The sequence below is a fragment of the Galeopterus variegatus genome, unplaced genomic scaffold (genome assembly GCF_000696425.1).
Source record: "Galeopterus variegatus unplaced genomic scaffold, G_variegatus-3.0.2 Scaffold345, whole genome shotgun sequence".
Classification (NCBI taxonomy): domain Eukaryota; kingdom Metazoa; phylum Chordata; class Mammalia; order Dermoptera; family Cynocephalidae; genus Galeopterus; species Galeopterus variegatus.
This window is the reverse complement of record NW_007726456.1, coordinates 622,984-644,721: the sequence shown is the minus strand read 5'-3', so window position 1 is coordinate 644,721 and position 21,738 is coordinate 622,984. Positions and strand designations below refer to the sequence as shown.

Sequence of the window (21,738 nt, the reverse complement as noted above, 5' to 3'; positions counted from 1 at the left end):
GTGTATTCTGCAGTTGTTGAATGGAATATTCTGTAAATGTCTCTAAGGTCCATTTGGTCTATAGTGCATTTTAAATTCAATAAATGTGATATATCACATCAACAAAATGAAGGACAACCCATATGATCATCTCAATTGAAACATAAAAAGCATTTGACAAAATTCCTCATTCCCACTGTGATAAAAACCCTCAGCAAATTAGGAATAGAAGGAATGTACCTTAACACAATAAAGGCCATATATGACAAACTGACAGCTAATATCATACTGAATGGGGAAAAGCTGAAAGCTCTTCTTCTAAGAACTGGAACAAGACAAGGATGCCCACTCTCTCCATTCTTATTTAACATAATACTGGAAGTCCTAGCCAGAGCAATTAGGCAAGATAAAGAAATAAAGGGCATCCAAACTGGAAAAGAGGAAGTCCAATTGTCCATGTTTGCAGACAACATGATATTATATACCGAAAAAACCTAAAAACTTCACCAAAAAACTCTTAGAACTGATAAACAAATTCAGTAAAGTTTCAGGATGCAAAATCATTCACACAAGAATTGTAGCATTTTATACCCTGATGATGAGCAAGATGGAAAAAAAAAATCAAGAAAGCATCCCATTTACAATAGCTACAAAAGAAATAAAATGCCTAGGAATTAATTTAACCAAGGAGGTTGAAGATCTCTATAAGGAAAACTGTAACGCACTAATGAAAGAAACTGAAGAGAACCCAAAGAAATGGAAAGACATGTTTTGAGGTTGGAAGAATTAATATTGTGAAAATGACCATACTACCAAAAGTGATCTACAGATTCAGTGCAATCACTGTCAGAACACCAATGACATTCTTCACAGAAACTGAAAAAACAATCCTAAAATTAGTATGGAAACACAAAGGCTTTGGCTATTTGAAGAACAAAGCTGGAGGCATTACACTACCTGGCTTCAAAGTATACTACATACAAAGCTATAGCAACCAAAACAGTATGGTACTGCATAAAAACAAACACGGAGACCAGTGCAACAGAATAGAGAACCCAGAAATAAAGCCATGTACTTTCAGCCAGCTGGTTTTCAATAAACGTCCAGTTTTCATTGGGAACAGGACAGTCTCAATAAATGGAGCTGGGAAAACTGAATAGCCATATGCAGAAGAATGAAACTAGATCCCTCTCACCATATACAAAAATCAACTCAAAATGGATAAAGATTTAAATGTAAGACCTGAAACCATGAAAGTACTAGAAGAAAACATAAGGGAAATGCTTCAGGACATTGGGCTGGGCAAAGACTTTGAAGAGGACCTCAAAAGCATAGGCAACAAAAGCAAAAATAGGCAAATGAGATTATACCAAATGAAAAAGCTTCTACACAGTAAAGAAAACAATTAACAGAGAGAAGAGACAACCTGCAGAATGGGAGAAAATATTTGCAAACTATGCATCTGACAAAGGATTAATATTCACAATATACAAGGAACTTAACTCAATAGCAAGAAAACAAATAATCCGATCAAAAAATGGGCAAATGAGCTGAATAGAAATTTCTCAAAGACATACAAATGTACAGGGCCAGCCCGGTGGCGCACTGCGCTAGTGCACCGCTTGGGAAGCGCGGTGGCGCTCCTGCCGAGGGTTCGGATCCCACATACAGACTGGTTCCCGCTCACTGGCTGAGTGAGGCGCGGGGGCAACACCGAGGGTTGCGATCCCGTTGCCGGTCCTGGTCCGGTACGGGGGCAACACTGAGGGTTGCGATCCGTTGCCGGACACAAAAAAAAAAAAAAAAAAAAAAAAAAAAAAGACATACAAATGTACAACAGGAATATAAAAAATGTTACTAATCATCACTAATCATCAGTAAAATGCAAATGAAAACCACAATGAGAGATCATCTCATTCCAGTTAGAATGGCTATTATCAAAAAGACAGAAAAAAACAAATGATGGTGAGGATGTGGAGAAAGGGGAATTACTATACATTGTTGGTAGAAATGTAAATTAGTACACTCATTACAGAAAACAGTCTGAAGGTTTCTCAAAAAACTATTGTAGCTCTCAAATAGAACTACCATATGATGCAGCAATCCCACTACTAGGTATATATCCAAAGGAAAGCAAATCAGTATATCAAAGAGATATTTGCACTCCTGTGTTTACTACAGCACTATTCACAATAGCCATGATATAGAATCAACCCAAGTGTCCATCAACAGATGTATGGATTAAGAAAATGTGGTATATATACACAATGTAATATTATTCAGCCATAAAAAAGAATGAAATCTTGTCGTTTTTGGCAACATGGATGAGCTTGGAGGACATCATGAAAGTGAAGTAAGCCAGAAACAGATAGAAAAATACCCCATGTTCTCATTCACATGTGGAGGCAAAGAAAGTTGATTACATAGAAGTAGAGAGCAGAATAGGGAAGGGTATAGTGACAGGCTGGTTAAGGGATACAAAAGTACAGCTAGACAGGGCTGGCCCGGTGGCACACTGCTACAGTGCGCCGCTTGGGAGCGTGGTGGCGCTCCCGCTGAGGGTTCGGATCCCACATACAGACCGGTTCCCGCTCATTGGCTGAGCGAGGTGCGGGCGCAACACCGAGGGTTGCGATCCCGTTGCTGGTCCCGGTCTGGTACGGGCACAACACTGAGGGTTGCGATCCATTGCCGGACACGAAAAAAGACAAAAAGACAAAAAAAAAAAAGTACAGCTAGACAGCAGGAATAAGATATAGTGTCCTATAGCACTGAAAGGTGACTATAATTAACAATTTAGTGTATAGTTTCAATTAGCTAGAAGAGAGGATTTTGAATGTTTGCAACACAAAGAAATAAGTGTTTGAGGTAATGAGAAAAAAAAAAAAATCAGTGATTGCCAGGATTTCAGGGGATGAGGGAAGGAAGGAAGGAAAGAAAGATGAATAGATGGAGTACAGAGGATTTTTAGGTTGGTGAAACTATTGTGTATGATACTTTAATGGTGAATACATGACATTATGCATTTGGCAAAACCTACAGAACTGTATAATACACAAAAGAAACCCTAATATAAAATTAATAATAATATATCGATATTGAGTCATAATTGTAGCAAATGTACCACACTAATGTAACATGTCAATAATAAGAGAAACTGTATATATGGGTCTGGAGAGGGTGTGGGAATTATCTGTACTTTCTGCTCAATTTCTCTGTAAAACTAAAACTACTATAAAAATTAAAAAAATAATAAAAGAATTGGTACTTTCCATGAAATTTACCTTATGGAAATTTAAAAACAAACAGCTTTATCTTTGTATAAAATTCTTTGCATAAGGAGATCAAGAAAATGTAACAATGGTTTTTTTAAGGAATATTGCAATTTAATGTTCCTATCACTTATATGGTAAAAAATAAAAAATATACAGTTTGAAATGAGGCTAAAGGAGTGAAATACTGACAAGGAACATGGAACTAGAAATAAAAATGAAAAGTGCAAATGAACTACATAATCTCTGATAATATAAACTAGAATAGACCTTTAATTATCTCTAAAGGTTAAAATCTATTGAACTAAAATTTCTGATTCCCTTTTATATTAATGTGTTGACAGCAGATTGAATCTTACTGTTCTGATAAAATATCCTATAATAAATATCCTCTTTATTTAAATACTGGTTAGAAAATATTTAAGAGTATCTCACTGTTATGTTCAAAAACAAAAATCCACATTAAACTATTTGAAAAGATTATTAAAGCATGAACAAATTATATATAGTATATGGGAAAAATAAAAGTGCAATAATTTAAGTTTCTAAGTATTATAATGAAATATATCCGAAAAGGCTATTGAATTGCTTTTTTCAATTTTGAAGACAGCTGTCTTAAATACAAGTCCATTTAAAGTGTCATTATCATGACGTTTACAAATCAAGTAAAATGTACACTAATAAACCCATTCCTAAATCAAATACCTGTTAATTTGCAAAAGTTTCTTAATCAATGTCCTCAGCCCCACCTACTATTGTAACATATGCAGGTTAGAACAACACATAACACATAATCCTAAGCAATTTTCACTTACAGATCTAAATGGATTTGTATCTAGTTAAAGTTATTAGTAAAGTTTGGTTACAGTACAGTGCCGCACAAACCTTAATAACATATACTTAGTATAATTCAATGAATTATAGTATCATTTACCTTTTATGTATGAGATAGTCCTCCAGGATGTCAAGGCAGCGTACCATCTGAGAGAAGATGAGCACTTTATGACCTCCTGCTTTCATTTTGGGAAGCAATTTATCAATAAGGACCAATTTACCAGCAGACTGGATCATTGCTTGCAAATGAAAATCAGAAGCAGCTGGATTATATGTATCTCTAAATTCTCCAAGTATTTTCTCCTCAGCACCTGTCAAAGAAATATGACACAATAGCAGCAATGTACAAATGCAAGCAATTCCCAATTGCTGTCTTTTTAACCAAAATTAGTGCTCCTCTGGCCTTCAGTAACATATTATAGTTTTCTTTTTTTTTTCCTTTTTGTCTTTTTTTCGTGTCCGGCAACGGATCGCAACCCTCAGTGTCGCGCCCGTACCGGACCCGGACCGGCAACGGGATCGCAACCCTCGGTGTTGCTCCCACACCTCGCTCAGCCAGTGAGCGGGAACCGGTCTGTATGTGGCATCCGAACCCTTGGCGGGAGCGCCACCGGGCTCTCAAGCGGCGCACTGTAGCAGTGCGCCACCGGGCCGGCCCATATTTTATAGTTTTCTAATGGCAAGTACATTATTGCTTTTATTAGAATTACTTATGTTTGTGGCTAAATCCCCACCAACACCAGACTATAATTCCATTGAGGACACAGACAATGTCTTAAGCATCTTTTTATTTCTTTTTTTTTTAAAAGATGACTGGTAAGGGGATCTTAACCCTTGACTTGGTGTTGTCAGCACCCTGCTCTCCCAAGTGAGCTAACCGGCCATCCCTATATGGGATCCGAACCCATAGCCTTGGTGTTATCAGCACCACACTCTCCCAAGTGAGCCACGGGCTGGCCCAGCATCTTTTTATTTCTACAGACACCTGGCATAATGCCTTGTACAAATTTATGTTTGCTAAATGTTTAATGAATGCTATTAGGGAAAGAATTAATGAAATTGTGGTCCTAACCCAGGTGAGTAACAAATATATTTTTAAACAAACATCTAATATTTGAACATTAATCATAACAGGGGTCATCACTGTAGGGTGATCACAATTGATGTGGATGTGTCTATGGGCATCTTTTTAGCCATCAAAACAGGGAAACAAAAATTAAAAGGCAAGTCATGTTACAGGTCCCTGATGCATACTTCCTTCGGAGAGTCTACATGAGAATTAAAGATACTCTCTGCATTCCTTCCCTCAGTCTGTCTAGCCATAAGAGTATGGACTGCAAGAGAGACTTCTATTGTCTTGAGTAAAGTAAGCAGATGAGGAGTATATTCCCAGTAATAAGTGAAAAGACCCAAACATTGTACAAAAAGAATGGTGGCAGAGAACCTGAGAAAACCTTACAAAGTAACACTATTATACAACAAAAACTGAAACAGTAACTTGGGTATCTAGTGCAGAAAGAAACTAGGAAAATAATGTAAATGCACAGCCCAAAGATGGGCTTTGCTAACTTTGTCCTTGAGGAGGATTAAATTGGAAAAGAAATTATAGTACAAGTTAGATTGAACAAACTCTTGCTCCCTGGTGCACTAACACGAGACACCTGACAAAGTAGTTCACATTGCCCTTGATTCTGAAACACTTGTAATCCCTCAGAACACCAGAGTGCAGATATGTAACAGCCACTAAGGCTATAATGGTGTTTATTTATTCATTAATAATTATTGAAAGAAAAAAGTATTAGTTGTAATTCTTTTTAATTACCTTTGATAAGATATGGATGATTACAGCACTTCCTGAGCTCCATCATGGTATTGACCAAGTTAGGAACATTAGTTTGTCCTGCTCCTTTGGCTAAAAATGAAAAGTTCTTCTCCAAAATAGCACGGTAGTATTTCTTTTGAATATTAGTAAGTTCTACTTCAATGATGGTTTCTTCCTTAGGTGCCAACTTCTTTTCCACATCTTCTTTTAATCGTCTCAACATCATTGGTTTTAGGATAGCCTGAAGTTTCTGCACCTGAATAAAAAATGATGAAAAGATATAAACACAAGTGCATATTCAATTACACATACAAAATAATTACAATAATAAGAATTTTGATGTACTTATTTACAAAGAGCAATAGGATACCTGTTCCTCTGTTTTCAGATCCCCAAATTCTTGCATAAATGTTGATTCAGAAGGAAACCTTAAGGGTTCAAGAAAGTGAAGAAGACTGAAAAGTTCTTCAACTGTATTTTGGAGAGGTGTGCCAGTCAAAAGCACCTTATGTTCCTACATAAAGCAAGAACAATTCACATCAAACACCATAGTATTAAAATTACATGAAAGCTGACCAAGGTTGTCAAATGTTCAATATTTGAAAAGCAAACATTTTCCAACCATAATTTTCAAGAGTCAACTCAAAATATGTCACTACCCATGAAATTTCAGTAATGTGCTTTCTCACTAACTTTTTAAAAACTCTGCATCATTCTTGTACTGCCTTTACTTTGTATACTATTAATTTTTACCCATTCATGCCTTTAAAAAATTCTTTAAAAAGCATATTTTAGGCCCTCTCAAAGAAACACATTTTCTAAGAACAAAAAGGGTGTTTGTTTCTTTTGTACTCAACCATTCTTGACATGGTAATTTGAATACCAAAGAGTGCTCATTCTTTATAATTTGAATGATCATCATTTAACTCTGCACTGAAGAACAAATTATCAAATCACTGAGTTTAAAATACAAGAATGTAAAAAAGGGCTGGTTGGAATATGTTTCTAAACTAGAATTTCATTAAAAAGTAAACAATAGTGACGTGAGAAAAAAAATAGAATATTTTTAATGACAGTAGTATAAATTATCATTTAAAATTTTATTTGACAACACCTCTAAATTCCCAAACTAAATATTTGTATATGTACTTGTGTGGCTGCATATGTACTTGTATATGCTAGAAAATGGTCTAGAAAGATGGACATTAAACTGTCAATAATAGAGTAAGGAGGTGAATGGGTGTGGGGTCTAGATGGAGAGGGAATAAAAAGGAGCAATTTAATTTTTTACTGTATGTGATTCTGTATATTTATTTGTTCAAATGCTCATGTAGTAATTATGTGATCTTAATTAAAAATCAAAATGTTAAAAAAACCGTTTCATTTAAAAGAAGTGCTTTCCCACTCACTTTAACAAGAAGATGACTTTAAGAAATCTCATTATTGGTTATAACCAACACATGCTAAGCACGGCAGACCTGTGTAAGAACTTTGTATCATAAATGATCTGAATGATATTAGAACTTTGGTGAAAGGATTTTTTAATTAAGAAATGTATGGCCTTGGGGCCGGCCCGGTGGCGCACTCGGTAGAGTGCGGCGCTTGGGAGCGCGGTGGCACTCCCGCCGAGGGTTCGGATCCCATATAGAGACCGGTCCGCTCACTGGTTGAGCGCGGTGCGGGCACGACACCGAGGGTTGCGATTCCGTTGCCGGTCGCAGTACGGGCGCGACACCGAGGGTTGCGATCCCGTTACTGGTCACGAAAAAAGACAAAAAAGGAAAAGAAAAAAAAAAGAAATGTATGGCCTAAAACTTATGGTCCTATTTTCTTTTCAATAGTACACACTCTACAGGGGATTCCTTTTTTGAAAAATTTTTGAATTAATTACTAAAGCTTTTTGGAGGAAAGAACTGAAAATTTTTAAAACAGATGAGATTTTTTTTCCCCTTACTAATTAAAGAAGAAAATAAAAAGAAAAAAGAAAAAAATCTGTTATCACAGATAGTATTCAGATATATCTATGCTCTAAAATTTTATTTTATTTTTTCCTTTTTTTTTTTGTCTTTTGTCGTGTCTGGCAACGGATCACAACCCTCAGTGTCGCGCTCGTACCGGACCGGGACCGGCAACGGGATCACAACCCTCAGTGTTGCACCCGCACCTCACTCAGCCAGTGAGCGGGAACCGGTCTGTATGTGGGATCCGAACCCTCAGCGGGAGCGCCGCCGCGCTCTCAAGCGGCGCACTGTAGCAGTGCGCCACCGGGCCGGCCCTAAAATTTTAAAAGAGTTTTTATTCATCACCTTCAAAAAATAAAAAAATGTTTCTAACATTAACTCTGTAACTCCCCATGAAATATACAGCTAACAAAATGAATTCACAGTAATGATATTAAGTTACTTACCAGATTCATGAGTTTTAGACCTTCTAGAAGTTTACAATTTTTATTTTTTAACCTATGTGCTTCATCAATAATCACACATCGCCATTCAATTGCATTAAGCTCTCCACAGCCTCCAAGAATCATTTCAAAAGTGGTGATGATGGCTTGGAATCTGTAAGCTCCTCGAATGATACGCCCCTAGAAATTATTATCAAATACAATAATTTGCTAGACTGTCTTAATAACATTTTTTTATTTCTGTGAAATGGCATCTAGTGATGTCTGCCATAAAACATCTTCCACTAAAATTTTTACATAAGCATAGACACTCCCTTAAAATGAGAAATTTTAGCATTAAAGCTGTATTAGATTGCTGTTTTCAATAATGTCAAAAATTATGCCAACACAATTATTTATAATTATATCCAAATAAGTATTCCTTGGTAAAATGCTTTATGATAATTTTAAAGAACTGTAGTAACAATTTTAGGCCAAGAAAGAAACAGTCATTATAAAATCTGGCCAATGAGATTTCAGTATTAATGTTTAATACTTATATCCACGAGTCTACACACTTATAATGGCAAGTAAGTAATGAACAGCAAAATTAGCCAACTAAATAATTTATTCAGCAAATATTTACTGAGTATCTATGTGCCAGACCCAGTTCTAGTTGCTGGAGATATAGCAGTAAACAAAAACAGACAAAAATAATCATACTTTTGCAACTTACATTCCAACAATTCTAATGCAGGACACAGCTATTAAGAAAAAAAAAATTACAAAAAAAAAAAGAGAGAGAGAAAGAGATAAAGGTTGTGGAGTAAAAATACAACAAGGATGTGGGATAAGAAGTATAAAGTCAGAGGTGGCCACTGCAATTTTATATAGGGTAGGTCACGACTGAGAAGTGACATTTGAGCAAAAATCTGAAGAGGAGGGAGGAAGACATGTTGATATGTAGAGATCTACAGGAGAAAACATTGTTAATAAAAGTACAGGAGAAAGCATTCTTAGTAGCAAGCGTAAAGGCCCTAAAGGGGGTGTGGTGGTATTCAGATAACGGCAAGAAAACCAGAATGGTTGAAATCCAGTAAGTGAGGCAGGGGGTGGAGATGAGACAGTTTGAATAGGGACTTGAAACTGTGGTAAGGACTTTGGCTCTTACTCTGAGCAAGAAGCTACTGAAGGGGTTTGAGAGAAGAAGTCCCATGATTTGATTTATATTTTATAAGAATCCCTTTGGCTGTTGTGAAAATAGTCTGAAGAGGCCAAGGACAGTATCATGCAGACCAGTTAAAAAGCTGTCATAGTAATCCAAGCCAGAAATCGTCATTGGAGGTCATGAGAAGTGGTCAGTTCTAAATATATTTTTAAGGTAGAGCCAACAGAATTTCTTAAGGGATAGGTATGGAGTGAGATAAAGAGAAGACTCAAATTTGAATCTAAAAATTTTAGCTTGAACAACTGGAAGCTGGTGTTACTATTTACTGAAATGAGGAAGCTGAGGATTTTGGTTTTATATGTGTTAAGTTTCAGATGTCTATTAGATACATTGAAGTGCAGATGTTAAGTAGGCATTTGGATATGACTCTGGAATTTAGAAAAAAATTTAGAGTTAGTGATAGATTTGGGAGTTACCAGCAGTACAGGTGGCATGTAAGTTGTGTGTGTGAATGAAATCTCTGATGGAATGAGTAAAGATATAAAAGAGTTAGAAGACTGGGACCTAGTTTACCCCAAAGGTTAGATTTAGGGCAGAAAAGAATGTATCAGTAAAGGGGCTTGAGAAGAAATAAGTAGTGATATAGGACAGCATGAAGTCCTAGAATCTAAGTGAAGAGAGCATTTAAGTGGGATTTCAAAACATAAAATATTAGGTATTAAAACAAAGGAAGGGTTAAGAATGATGATGTGTTCTAATGTAGATTTTAATTAACCTATTTAATTTTAGATTAGTTCATACTGACTGCATACATTGGCCATTTGAATAATACTTCCAGTAAAATATTATTAAAGTAGTCTAAATCTATGGCATTTATACAGCTCTAAAAATCTGGGATATAATATATTCACTTAAGTTGACATCATAGTGTTTAATAACAAGGGCTCTTGAGCCTAACTGACTAAAGTTTATTAATCGCAGTTTTGCTCTGTGGTTTTAGGGCAATCTACATAAGTTCTCTATACCTCAGTTTCCTCATGTGAAAAATGGGGATAATATTTTCTATTTTACAAGGTTGACATTACAAATATTAAGTGAAATAATATATGTAAACTGTTTAGTATAATGCCTGGCACATGGTAAATACTCAATAAATATTTGTGGTTATTAAGTGTTATTACTTCTCTTGCTTTTCCCAGGGCAATCTGAAAAATTTTAGCATAATTTTACTACTAGTGTGATTTAAAGCTGTTTGATAACTTGGAAAAAGCAGAAGTTAAATATTCAATTAGTTTATATTTAAATATATTTGAAAAGTTAACTCAGTTATTTCTATATTGAAAGTACGAATCTATTTATCTCACTACATGAGACACTTTTATCTTTTGAAATTTAAAACCTCTTCATATAATATACTTTGAAAATCTATAACATTTACCATAAAAATATAATATTTAATATATATTATTCAGTTTATTACACATCAAGAATCTTTCAGCTTATTGGCTGCTACATTTATGCCAAACTCACATGACACATATATTAAAATTGTAACTTTATTAAAAATCTCTTAAAGTCTCAAGTTTTAGTTGTGCCTTCTGTAAAAAACGAGAGGATTGAACTAAATCCTTTTTATTGACATCATAGAGCTCAATTCTACAATGTATGATTAAGAATGATCAACACAATGGAAGAGAATCAGACTATAGCCTAAGATGTCATAGACTCCAAAGGTGCAAAGGTAATAGTTTTTGACTAAGAAATAACTAAAGGATTATATAGATGCTTAATTTCGTATAAATGTAATTGTTTCAACCTTAGAAGTAGGAGAGAAAATGAGGTTGCAGAAACAAAATCAGTTTATTCATCCATTTTCGGCCTCAAATAGGTAGAAAATCAGTTATAAATAGTAGGAAAAAGTAGAAGGTTATGCACATTATTGTACTTCAACTTCTATCGTATCACATGAACTGGCCATGTGTTATAATAATCCTTTTACAACAGAAGAATATGAGTGAAAGAAAAATAAATATTAAGATGCTATTGAGGTACAGTGCCAGGCAATAAACTTTTTAGAATTAAATAGTGTGTGAATTGTGTTTATTGGTTTTATTTCTTTAAAGATATTTTTATCTAAAATAATTCATATTAATATTCAAACTACAATTAGGCACTTCATGTTTTTTAGTCTTAGTTTTCTGCTTGAAAATTCTTTCTAATGTTGTTATATCATAAATACATATGATCTATGTATTTAGGAGAAATAGGAAATCCCTTCCTAAAGAGTAAGTAGCCAAAGTAAAACGGAAAATATGCCTCTAGGATACAGGGGAGAGGAAAACCATCAAATTACCAGAGAACTGCAATAACCAACCCTAAGGACAAAAAGATGGAGGTATGCCTATATCAGTACACAAAAGAAACAAACCAAATTTTAATAACATCTAAAATCAAAATCCATTGAACATGAAATAGAACCTATGGTCTCACCTCAATAGTCATTTAAACCCATGGTGTTCACTGAAGATTTAAATTTTAAGAAAAGAGAAAAAACTGGAGGACAATCAAAGAGACAGTTACTATTCTAAAAATAAATTTAATGTACAATTAAAATAACTATTATAGTTGAAAAATTAAGGATTACAATCAAATCTGTACATTTGTATAAATCAGCATATTCGTGTACAGTGAACTAGAGCATTAAACTGACTTTTGTCTTTGTTCTCTTCACATATTAAAATTTATTATAAAATAAATATAATGAATAAAAGTGCTTAAAATAAGATCTAAAAAGATCTATCCTAAATTTAAAAGTAATTGGTATATAATGCTTATCTTTTTCAGCCCTGACCATTCAAATAATAAACAAGATCATTAATAACACACCTGTGAGTCCCTGAAGTACATTTCATATTGCTGTATCATTTGTCTGCTAATCAGGCTCCCATGATAAACCACAACATTAATATCAGTCCACGTACGAAATTCTCTCTCCCAGTTTGCAATAGTAGAAAGTGGAGCAATAATCAGGAAAGGTCCTTTTATACCAGTCAGAAGGATTTCATAGAGGAATGTAATGGATTGAATGGTTTTGCCAAGACCCATTTCATCTGCTAAAATGCAGTTTCGTCTGAAACAAACAAATATATTATCCATGCGTACATTGGGTTTTTCTGTATACTACAATGTATAATATTTCAAAGATAAATATATAAAAATAATCAAAGATAAATAAAAATATTTGCATTTATAAAAACAAAAGTTGCTAAGTGCAGAGTAGAGTAGGCTCAAGATTACAATTTTATTATAATCCTGCAAAGTGAAAACTAAAGATTTTTGTAGTTCCAAAATAAAGATACCACCCAGTAGATGTTTGGTTTTTCAAAGAGTGAAAAGGCAAGAGCAAGGCAAACTAAATATATTATTTGTTCAGGAAGCATTTATTAAATACCTTCTATATCTCAGGACAGTATAAGATGGGATAAAAAAAAAATAGAACGTGTTCTCTGCCTTCCAGGGGGCTTGTATCTATTAGAGAAGCAGACATGCAAATAAATAAATAGTCATGCAATGTGCTATCATACTAGCACACATAAAGCACTGGTTTTCAACCATGGCTGTGCATTAGAAGAGCCTACTACAAAGCTTGAAAAAAACCACAGATATCCAGGGCCCTCCCCTATATATTCTAATTCAGTGTGTATGGAGTATGATCAAATCAGCTGTAATTTTTAAAACAAGTTCCACGGATGCTTATGACATCTGCCCAGTTAAGAATCATCAGTATAAAGTTTACTATGGAAGCTCACAAGAGTAAGCATCAAACTCTGGCCAGAAGAGATGAGAGAAAACCTCCTTCACAGAGGAGGACAGTAAAGCATAGGATTTTGCCAGAGTGCACAGCAAAGGAGCAGAAGTGTAAAAACATGATCTACTGGAAAACCAAAATGGTTTAGAGGGGAGGGTAAAGGGAAAAAGAGATTATTAAGATAAGTAGGGGGCCATAAACAAAAGAGGTTAGACATCATTCTATTATGCAAATGGAGTCCCTAAAAATCTTAAAGATTTAGGGTTAGATCCCTGCACTAGCAAGCTGAAAACAAAACAAAACAAAACAAAAAAACCCCTAAAAACAAACCTGATGAGATTAAATTTGTATTTTAAAGCTTACTCTGGTGGTATTGTATATAGGTGACTAAAAGTTGGAACACTATTTGGGAAAGTACTATAATAGTGCAGGGAAGAAAGTATGGGTACCTGGACTAAGAGAGGAGAGGTTAAGAGAACAGAACCAATTCCAGAGTTAATTATGAGTTACAGTGAATAAGATCTAGTCACCAAATAGATGTATGGGGTGTAGGATGACAACCAGACTTCAGTTTGGGTGACTAAATTGTGTTATTAACCAAGATGAAAAATATAGAGGAAGAACGAGTTTGATATGCAGGAAAGAGGAAACAAGATTAATTTTCAATCTGCTGTGTTTAAAGAATCACTGAGATAGACATTCGGATAGAAAGATGCAAATAGAAATATGGGCCCAGAGTTCAAGGCCTTAGTTAGAGATAAAAGCATAGGACACTTAGAATATTGCTGATAAGAGAAGGCACAGGGGTAGGGAGGTACAGAGTGTGGCTTAGGGAAAACAAACATATAATATGAGAAAAAAGCTAAGGACAGAATCTATGGCAAGAAAATATAACATCTAAACGGCAGACAGAAGAGGAGCCAGGCTATTAAAAGAAATAGTCACAGAGGCACTAGACAGCTGGGAAAGGGTCATACTGTGAAAATTGTTGGGGGTTAAAATGGGGGAAAAGTTTAAAGAAGGAAGGAGTAGCATCTGCTATGCAATGCAGCAGAGAAAGCAAATTAGGGCTGAAAAATAGCTCATGGATTGGAAAATTAAGAGTTTTAGAGAAGAGACAGAAACAAAATCCAGACTGCAACAGGTTGAAAAGAGAATTGGAGATGAGGAAATGGGGAGAGCTAGTACAGTCTACTGTACCTAGATATTTGCCTAGGAAGTTACAAAAAAGGCTCAAAGTAGCTAGAAGGAAAATCAGAGTCAAGAGTAGGTTTATCTTTTTCTTTTTATACCTAGGTTAAACCTAAATTTGTTCATAGACTGAAGATATGGCAATAGTCCTCAGGGACGGCTTGAAGGTATGCAACAGAAGAATAAAAATGATTGAAGTGAGTCCCTAAAAAGACTGGATGAGATGGTACATCAAGAGTTGAGGTGGCAGTATTAGTCTTGGTCCCAGGCAAGGACCTTTTATCTTCTGATATGTGAGGATAGAGGTAAGTAAGAGTGGCTACAGATGGAGATACATTTCTAGGCTTTGACGTGAGGGTAGGCAAGAATTTGAATGAGTTCACCGGGCTTCTCTATGAAGCAGTCACATACAGAGAGTGAAAAAGGTAGGGTTATGATAAAGGGCTTAAAGAAAGTTGTGAAAGTTTAAAACAGGCAATGTAGGAAATGGGAAAGGTACAGATGATGGAAGGCAAGTTAAAACAAATGTTTTGTTAACTATTTTACCTGGATGGTTCTTTTGGGAAAAATGATGATTAATATTTAGAAAACATATCCCAAGGGAAAAAACACTAAGTGGGATAACAGGTCCCTCTCACTCTATTTGACTGAGTCTCTCTCTTTTATTTTGGTGGCTGGTCAGTACAGGGATCTGAATCCTTGACTGTCGTGTTGTAACACTGCACTCTAACCCACTAAGCTAACCCGCCAGCCTCTCAGTCTCATAACTATTACTAAGGGTAACAACTCAGAAGAACCATGTGAGAAGTAAAAACACAGAAAAATAATTTTGAATGAAAGTATCATCAAATTTTGCTATTAATACTAAAATTAGTGCCTTCATTCGCTCTTTTGCATATACTACTATACTTCTTTCTCAATCATGGTACCATTTTTTACTTCTTTAGCAATTATCTTTTCATATCAATAAAGAATGTGATATATTCTATAAAGCATTTTGAACAACTTGGAAAATAATTAATAAGAATGGGGTAATTCATTACTAGATCCCTATATTTTATATTCTATTCCTTATCAATTGCTGACAAACTACTTCTTTGAAGACTTCCATTAAATAATGCAGAGATCTATCAAATTTCTAAAGGTGTAACTTGCTCACAAGTCACTAAGTAGAAACAATTGTTGGCAGACAGTAGTATAAGTTGACAAATTGAAAAACATTCTATAACATGCAAATGTTTTAGGACATGAAGAAAGGTATTTCAAATGTAATTATTAACCAACATACCAACTTTTTTCTGCTCTGATTGGTACACATCTAAACAAAGTAATTGCAGTTGAAATCCTAAATTATAATTTATATATTTGCCTCACTTTAAATAATAGACTTCGGGCCGGCCCAGTGGCGCACTGCTACAGTGCGCCGCTTGGGAGCGCGGTGGCGCTCCTGCCGAGGGTTTGGATCCCACATACAGACCGGTTCCCGCTCACTGGCTGAGCAAGGCGTGGGAGCAACACCAAGGGTTGCGATCCCGTTGCCGGTCCCGGTCCGGTACGGGCGCGACACTGAGGGTTGTGATCCGTTGCCGGACAAGAAAAATGACAAAAAGGAAAAATAAATAAATAAATAAATAAATAAATAAATAATAGACTTCATTACAATAACAATATAGCAACATCAGTACTTACTTAAAATATTTTGGCACAAATTAAAAAAAGAAAAACGCACTAATTTTTTTTCTGTAAAGACATGCTACATACCTATTATACCAATTAAACAAGAGCCAGTTGAGTCCTTCCAGTTGATATTCCCTGAGTTGATTGCCATTCTTATAGTCCCTGGATTGATCTATTTTTTTCCAAATATTAGAGGGAGGACGGTCCTTTGTGGGAAAACAAAAAATGAAAAATGTCTGTCAGATGTTTAAATCTTCCATACATCTTATTCATGGCAAAAAGCATTGCTTTAAAAATAACCCTAGAAGCATAATAGTGTATAGTATGATGATGAAATTTTCATTAACATTTAAAAAGCAAAATTAATTCTACACACATTCTTTCAGAATACTGAAGAGGAAGGTATTCTTCCCAACTCAATCTATGAAGCCTTGATATCTAAACCAAACAAAGCCATTACAAGAAAACAAAAAACCAAAAAAAAAAACCAAAAAAAAAAAAAAAAAAAAAAAAAAAAAAAAAAAAAAGGACAAAAAAAACTAACAACCCCCGCCCCCCAAAAAACTACAGACCATTATTTCTCCTGAATAGAGATGCAAAAATTCTTAACAAAATTTTACCAAATGAAATCTAACAATATGCAAAAAGGGAACTACATCATGATCAAGTGGGGTTTTTATCAGAGATGGAAGGTGGGTTTAAAATTGAAAATTAATCAATGTTGAGCAATAGATTGAAAAACAAAAATATGATCATCTCAACAGATACAGAAAAGGTGTTTGAAAAATTCAATATCCACTCTTAATAAAACTCTTATCAAATTTTGAATAGAAGAGAACTTCCTCAACCTATTAAGGCATATTTATAAAAAAGCCAGAGGTAACATTATATAAAAGTCAAAGACCAAATACTTTCCCCCTAAGATCAGGACCACTTCTCTTCAACATTGTACTGCAGGTTCTAACAACCATAATCAGGCAAAAAAAAGAGAGAGAGATAAAAGTCATCAAATTGAAAAGGAAGAATTAAAACTGTCTTTATTCATAGAAAATATGATTCGTCTATGCAGAAAATCCTGTGGAACCTACAAAAATGCTAAACTAAGTAGTGATTTTAGCAATGCTGCATAATATAAGATAAATATAGAAAAGTCAATTGTATTCAATATTGCAGCAACAATCAATAAATTTTAAAAAAAAACAATAACCATTTTATAATAGCATCTAAAACATGACATATTTAGGAATAAATATTATGAAAGTTGTGTAAGACCACAATATTTAAAACTACAAAACACTTCTGAGAGAAATTAAAGAAGAGCTAAATAAATGGAGATATACCATGTTCATGGACTGAAAGACTCAACATTATTAAGTTATTAATTCTTCCCAAATTGAACAATAGATTCAACACAATCCAACCAAAATCCTATTGGTGTTTTGTAGAAATTGACAAGCTGATTCTAAATGTATATGGAAATGCAAATGACCAGAAATAGACCAAACAACTCTGAAAAAAGAAGAATAAACTTGGAGGATATACACTGACTGATTTCAAGACCTATAGAAGTTGAAAAATCAAGACTAGTAGAATTGATGTAAAAATTTTTTTAAAAAGTCAATGAAACAGAATACAGTAGATAGCTCAGAAACACACCCACAGGCATTTAGTCAACTGATTTTTGACAAATTGGAAAGGCAATTCAGTGGAGAAAAGAGAAGTTTTTCAACAAATGGTGCTATAATGATTAGATAACCATGAGTAAAAAACAAACTTTGATCCACACAGTGCACTACACACAAAAATTAACTCAAGATGGATCACAGACCTAAATGTTGCCTGAAACTACAAGATTTCCAGCAGAAATTAGGAGAAAAATTTTTGTGAACTTGAGTTACGCAAAAATTTCTTAGATACACCAAAAGTATGATTCATAAGGAAAAGACAGATAAACTGGACTTCATCAAAATTAAGAACTTTTGCTCCAGACTAGAGCTAGAAATGATATTATTGATATTTAAGTGATCTGAGAGAAAGAGTAGTGGAAAACTTTTAAATTAAGAGATGAGGTAGAAGAGTTAACTAGAACAATTTTTCTGAAGGGAAACTTGGAAGGAAATACTTGTCAAAATTTTAAATGTACAGACTCTCTACCCAAGCAATTACACAAATTACACTAATTTATCTTACAGAAACTCATATAAGGGCTTAATATTCAATGCAGAATTGTTTATAATAGCAAAAAAACCCCCCAAAACTGGAATATCTACTAATGGAAGAATAGCTAAATTAGTGTGCATATGAAATTATGTGGGAATTAAAAAGTACAGTACTAATTGTAATAATATAAATACATAATATATTAATATTAATTAAAAATTCATTAAGCCTGCTAAATATGAAGCTGTTAAGATAGGTTCTTACCAAATGTCTTGTGTCAGGCCTTGAAGCTTGCAGTTGTTCAAACTCTTCTATTTTTGCAAGATCTACATCTTCTTTTAGTTCCCAAGTACTATCTTCATATGGCAATGAGCACCACTTTACTAAGTAGTAAATAACAGGCTGTAAAACAATTTTTTTCATTTTACCATTTGGAAAAAGAGAATAGTAAAAAATAGTTTAAACATACTAACCTACTTCCATAAAACAAATGAAACTTTTAACTTTAAAATTTTTTTTTTTATTTTTTGGTGGTTGGCTGGTATGGGGATCCAAACCCTTGGCCTTGTAGGACTTAACTTTTAAAAAGCACAAGGTTTGAATATCTGGAAAAGCTCAGGTTTTTCTTACTTAAAAAATATTTCTATCAAATATTTACCTCACCGGTATCCTTATCTTCACAAAAAGAGACTTCTAATACTCTGTCTACTTCAACATAGTCTGGGTTAAATGGTTCTTCTTCCATCTAAAATTAAAAAGTAGCTTAATTAATAATCTGATAAAGAAGTGAAAAGATAAAAGACAAATTTATCTTTCACTTTGTTTCACTGCAGACCAAACACCTAAGTTTAATTTCAATTAACTTTCCAATAAATGGAATTCTTCCAGTTTAATTACCCCAAATATATCTAGGTTATCATAATAGCCATGTTATAAATAATAAAACCAACCAAATAGCACTAAAAAATAAGGTACTTTAGAAGTAAGTTACTCTAGAAGATACTTTCCTTAAATATTTCCTAAAACCAGCCTTTATATCTTTTCTTTGCTACTTTCCTCAGGTTGTAAGAGTTGAACACCAATCACCCCACCTGTAGGCTTATTTCTCAGTTGTATCAAACTTCACAGTTCCTGTGCTCAAGACCCACTTATCTAGCTGAATACAAACTCTCTGCTTCAGCCTGCTAAAACTCAATTGCACACATTCACTCCTCAACCTATACATCTTCCTGTAACCAGATTAATGGTAACAAAGTTACTGCTCCATACCCTACAATCAGTTACACAAGCCAGAAATGCAGAAATCATCTTAGATCCCTTCTCTCTCTCTTTTTTTTATCCCCCCCCCACACACATTTAGTAAGTCACCAATTTGTAAAGATTCTACTTTTAACTAAAACTCAGATTGGTTCCTCCTTCCTCACTCTCACTGCCTCATTGCTTCTAACTTGAACCTTTACAAATAATCTCCTGATTAGTCCTCCAACTACTGTCTTGCCTCACTTTAATCTGTTTCTTACATTGTCACCAGAATTATCTTTCTCAAATACAAACCTCACATATTGCTTCCTTTCTTAAAATCCTTCATTGACTCTCCCCTGTTTGAAAATCAGGTCCATATAAGTTTTGGTAGAATAAACAGAACCCTACCTTTTCCTCCAGCCCTCACTTCCTACTGCTTGCCACAACTTTAACCCAGAATTCATGCTCCAGAAGTACAAAAACATGTTAATCCATGTTCTGTCACACTTCCATGTTTTTACCCTCATTCTTCTCTCTTCTGACTAGATTGCTGGTCCTTCTCTTGCCTGCTTGGTGATCCTCCTCATCTCTGAAAGTCTTACTTCAACAGCCATCTCAGCTTTCTTTGTTGCTCCTCCTTCGCTGCTTAACCTCTAAACGTTGTAGTACTCCATGGCTCTGCCTTTAGTTCTCTTTACTCTCTTAAATCTCTCCTAAGTAATATCATCATTTCCAAATTTTTATATAGAACATAACAAACAGCATTGCCCAACACCAGAAGGGTAATGAGGTACTTTAAGAAAAAAAAAAAAAAAAAAAAAGAAAATAAAGAAAAGGAAAGTGGTAACTATCTGAGGTGATGGATAGGTTAATTAGTTCAAAGTAATTATTTCACAAGGTATATGTATACCAAATCATCAACTTATGCACCTTAAATATATATAATCTGTCAAATAAACCTCAATAAAAACAAAACAAAACAAAACACAAAAGGAAACTTCACTGGTTAAAAGAAAGAAAATCTGCTTAGCTCCTATTTCAGGTGAGAAAGGTTAGTCTTCATGAAAAATTATAGATTATTAAGTACTTCTTAAAGTCTTCAACTCATTAGAAACTTCAAAAATACATGTTGTTACTGTCCTTGTCAGCATCTGCATCACCATCATGGTAAACATATTGTGACTTTTAATGTGCAAGGTATTATTCCAAACACTTTACATATATTAACTAATTTAATGTATTTTCATCTCTATTATCTCTACTACTATCATCTCCATTTTACAGATTAGGAAATTTAGGCATAGAGTAAGTATTTGCCCAAGGACTCAGCTCATTCAACTAGCAGATGAGTGGTTGGCTCACAATGCAGATAAGGGGGATTAAAAGAATTATAGAAGAGGAGAGTGAACAGATAAGAGATTTTTGAGGAGCTCAGAGGATTTCCCAGCATCCATAAACTGATACATCATTAGAATCATCAAATTTTTTAGGTGGATTTAATAATTACAAATGTAATAACAGTAACTTCATGATGGAGAAATCTAGCAGGTAGCACTTAACCAAAGTTAACCATCAGTAGAAATGGGGCAAATTAGTATCACGCACCACCTGATATGATTCACTGAGAAGGCCAAAGCATTATTTCTGCGGTGTTCTTTTAAAATGCATAGCCTAAACCATGAGGAAATATCACACACCTGCAAATTGAGGAACATTCTACAAATTAATTGACCTGTACTCCTTAAAAATATCCAAGAAATGAAAAACAAAGACTGATTAAAGGAGACATGACATCTAAATGCAATATGTGATGCTGGATTGGATTCTGGACCAGATAAACAAACAAAAATGCAAGCACACGCACACATTATTTTTGCTATAAAAACGCTAGCGGAACAATTAGTGAAATATGAATAAGGTCTGTAGATGAGATAATAGAATTACATCAATGTTAATTCTACTTTTATGTAAGAGGATGTATTTCTTTTTAGGAATACTGAAGCATTTGCAACTTACTTTCAAATGGTTCAGAAAAAAATGTGTGTGCATGAGAGAGGGGGGTGGGGGGAGGGGTGGGGAGGTGGGAAGGGGGAGGGAGGAATTGGTAGAGGGCCACAAATAGCAATGACAGTGTATATTGTTGAATATAATAATTATTCTGATTTGAGCATCACATATTGCACACGAGTATTGATATTCAAC

General features: G+C 34.5%; 1 protein-coding gene across 4 annotated transcripts in view; it reads right to left on the bottom strand.

Moving 5' to 3' along the window:
- Positions 1–21,738, bottom strand: part of CHD9 (chromodomain helicase DNA binding protein 9) — a 209,296-nt gene that overhangs the window by 59,275 nt on the left and 128,283 nt on the right. For all 4 annotated transcript variants that reach the window (XM_008567795.1, XM_008567796.1, XM_008567797.1 and 1 more), the window contains 8 exons: positions 18,953–19,039; positions 18,559–18,696; positions 16,219–16,340; positions 12,345–12,588; positions 8,315–8,491; positions 6,278–6,421; positions 5,908–6,163; positions 4,186–4,396 (listed from right to left, as the gene is read on the bottom strand). In XM_008567795.1, coding sequence (XP_008566017.1) covers positions 4,186–4,396; positions 5,908–6,163; positions 6,278–6,421; positions 8,315–8,491; positions 12,345–12,588; positions 16,219–16,340; positions 18,559–18,696; positions 18,953–19,039 — 1,379 coding nt within the window. The remainder of the gene's footprint in view (positions 1–4,185; positions 4,397–5,907; positions 6,164–6,277; positions 6,422–8,314; positions 8,492–12,344; positions 12,589–16,218; positions 16,341–18,558; positions 18,697–18,952; positions 19,040–21,738) is intronic.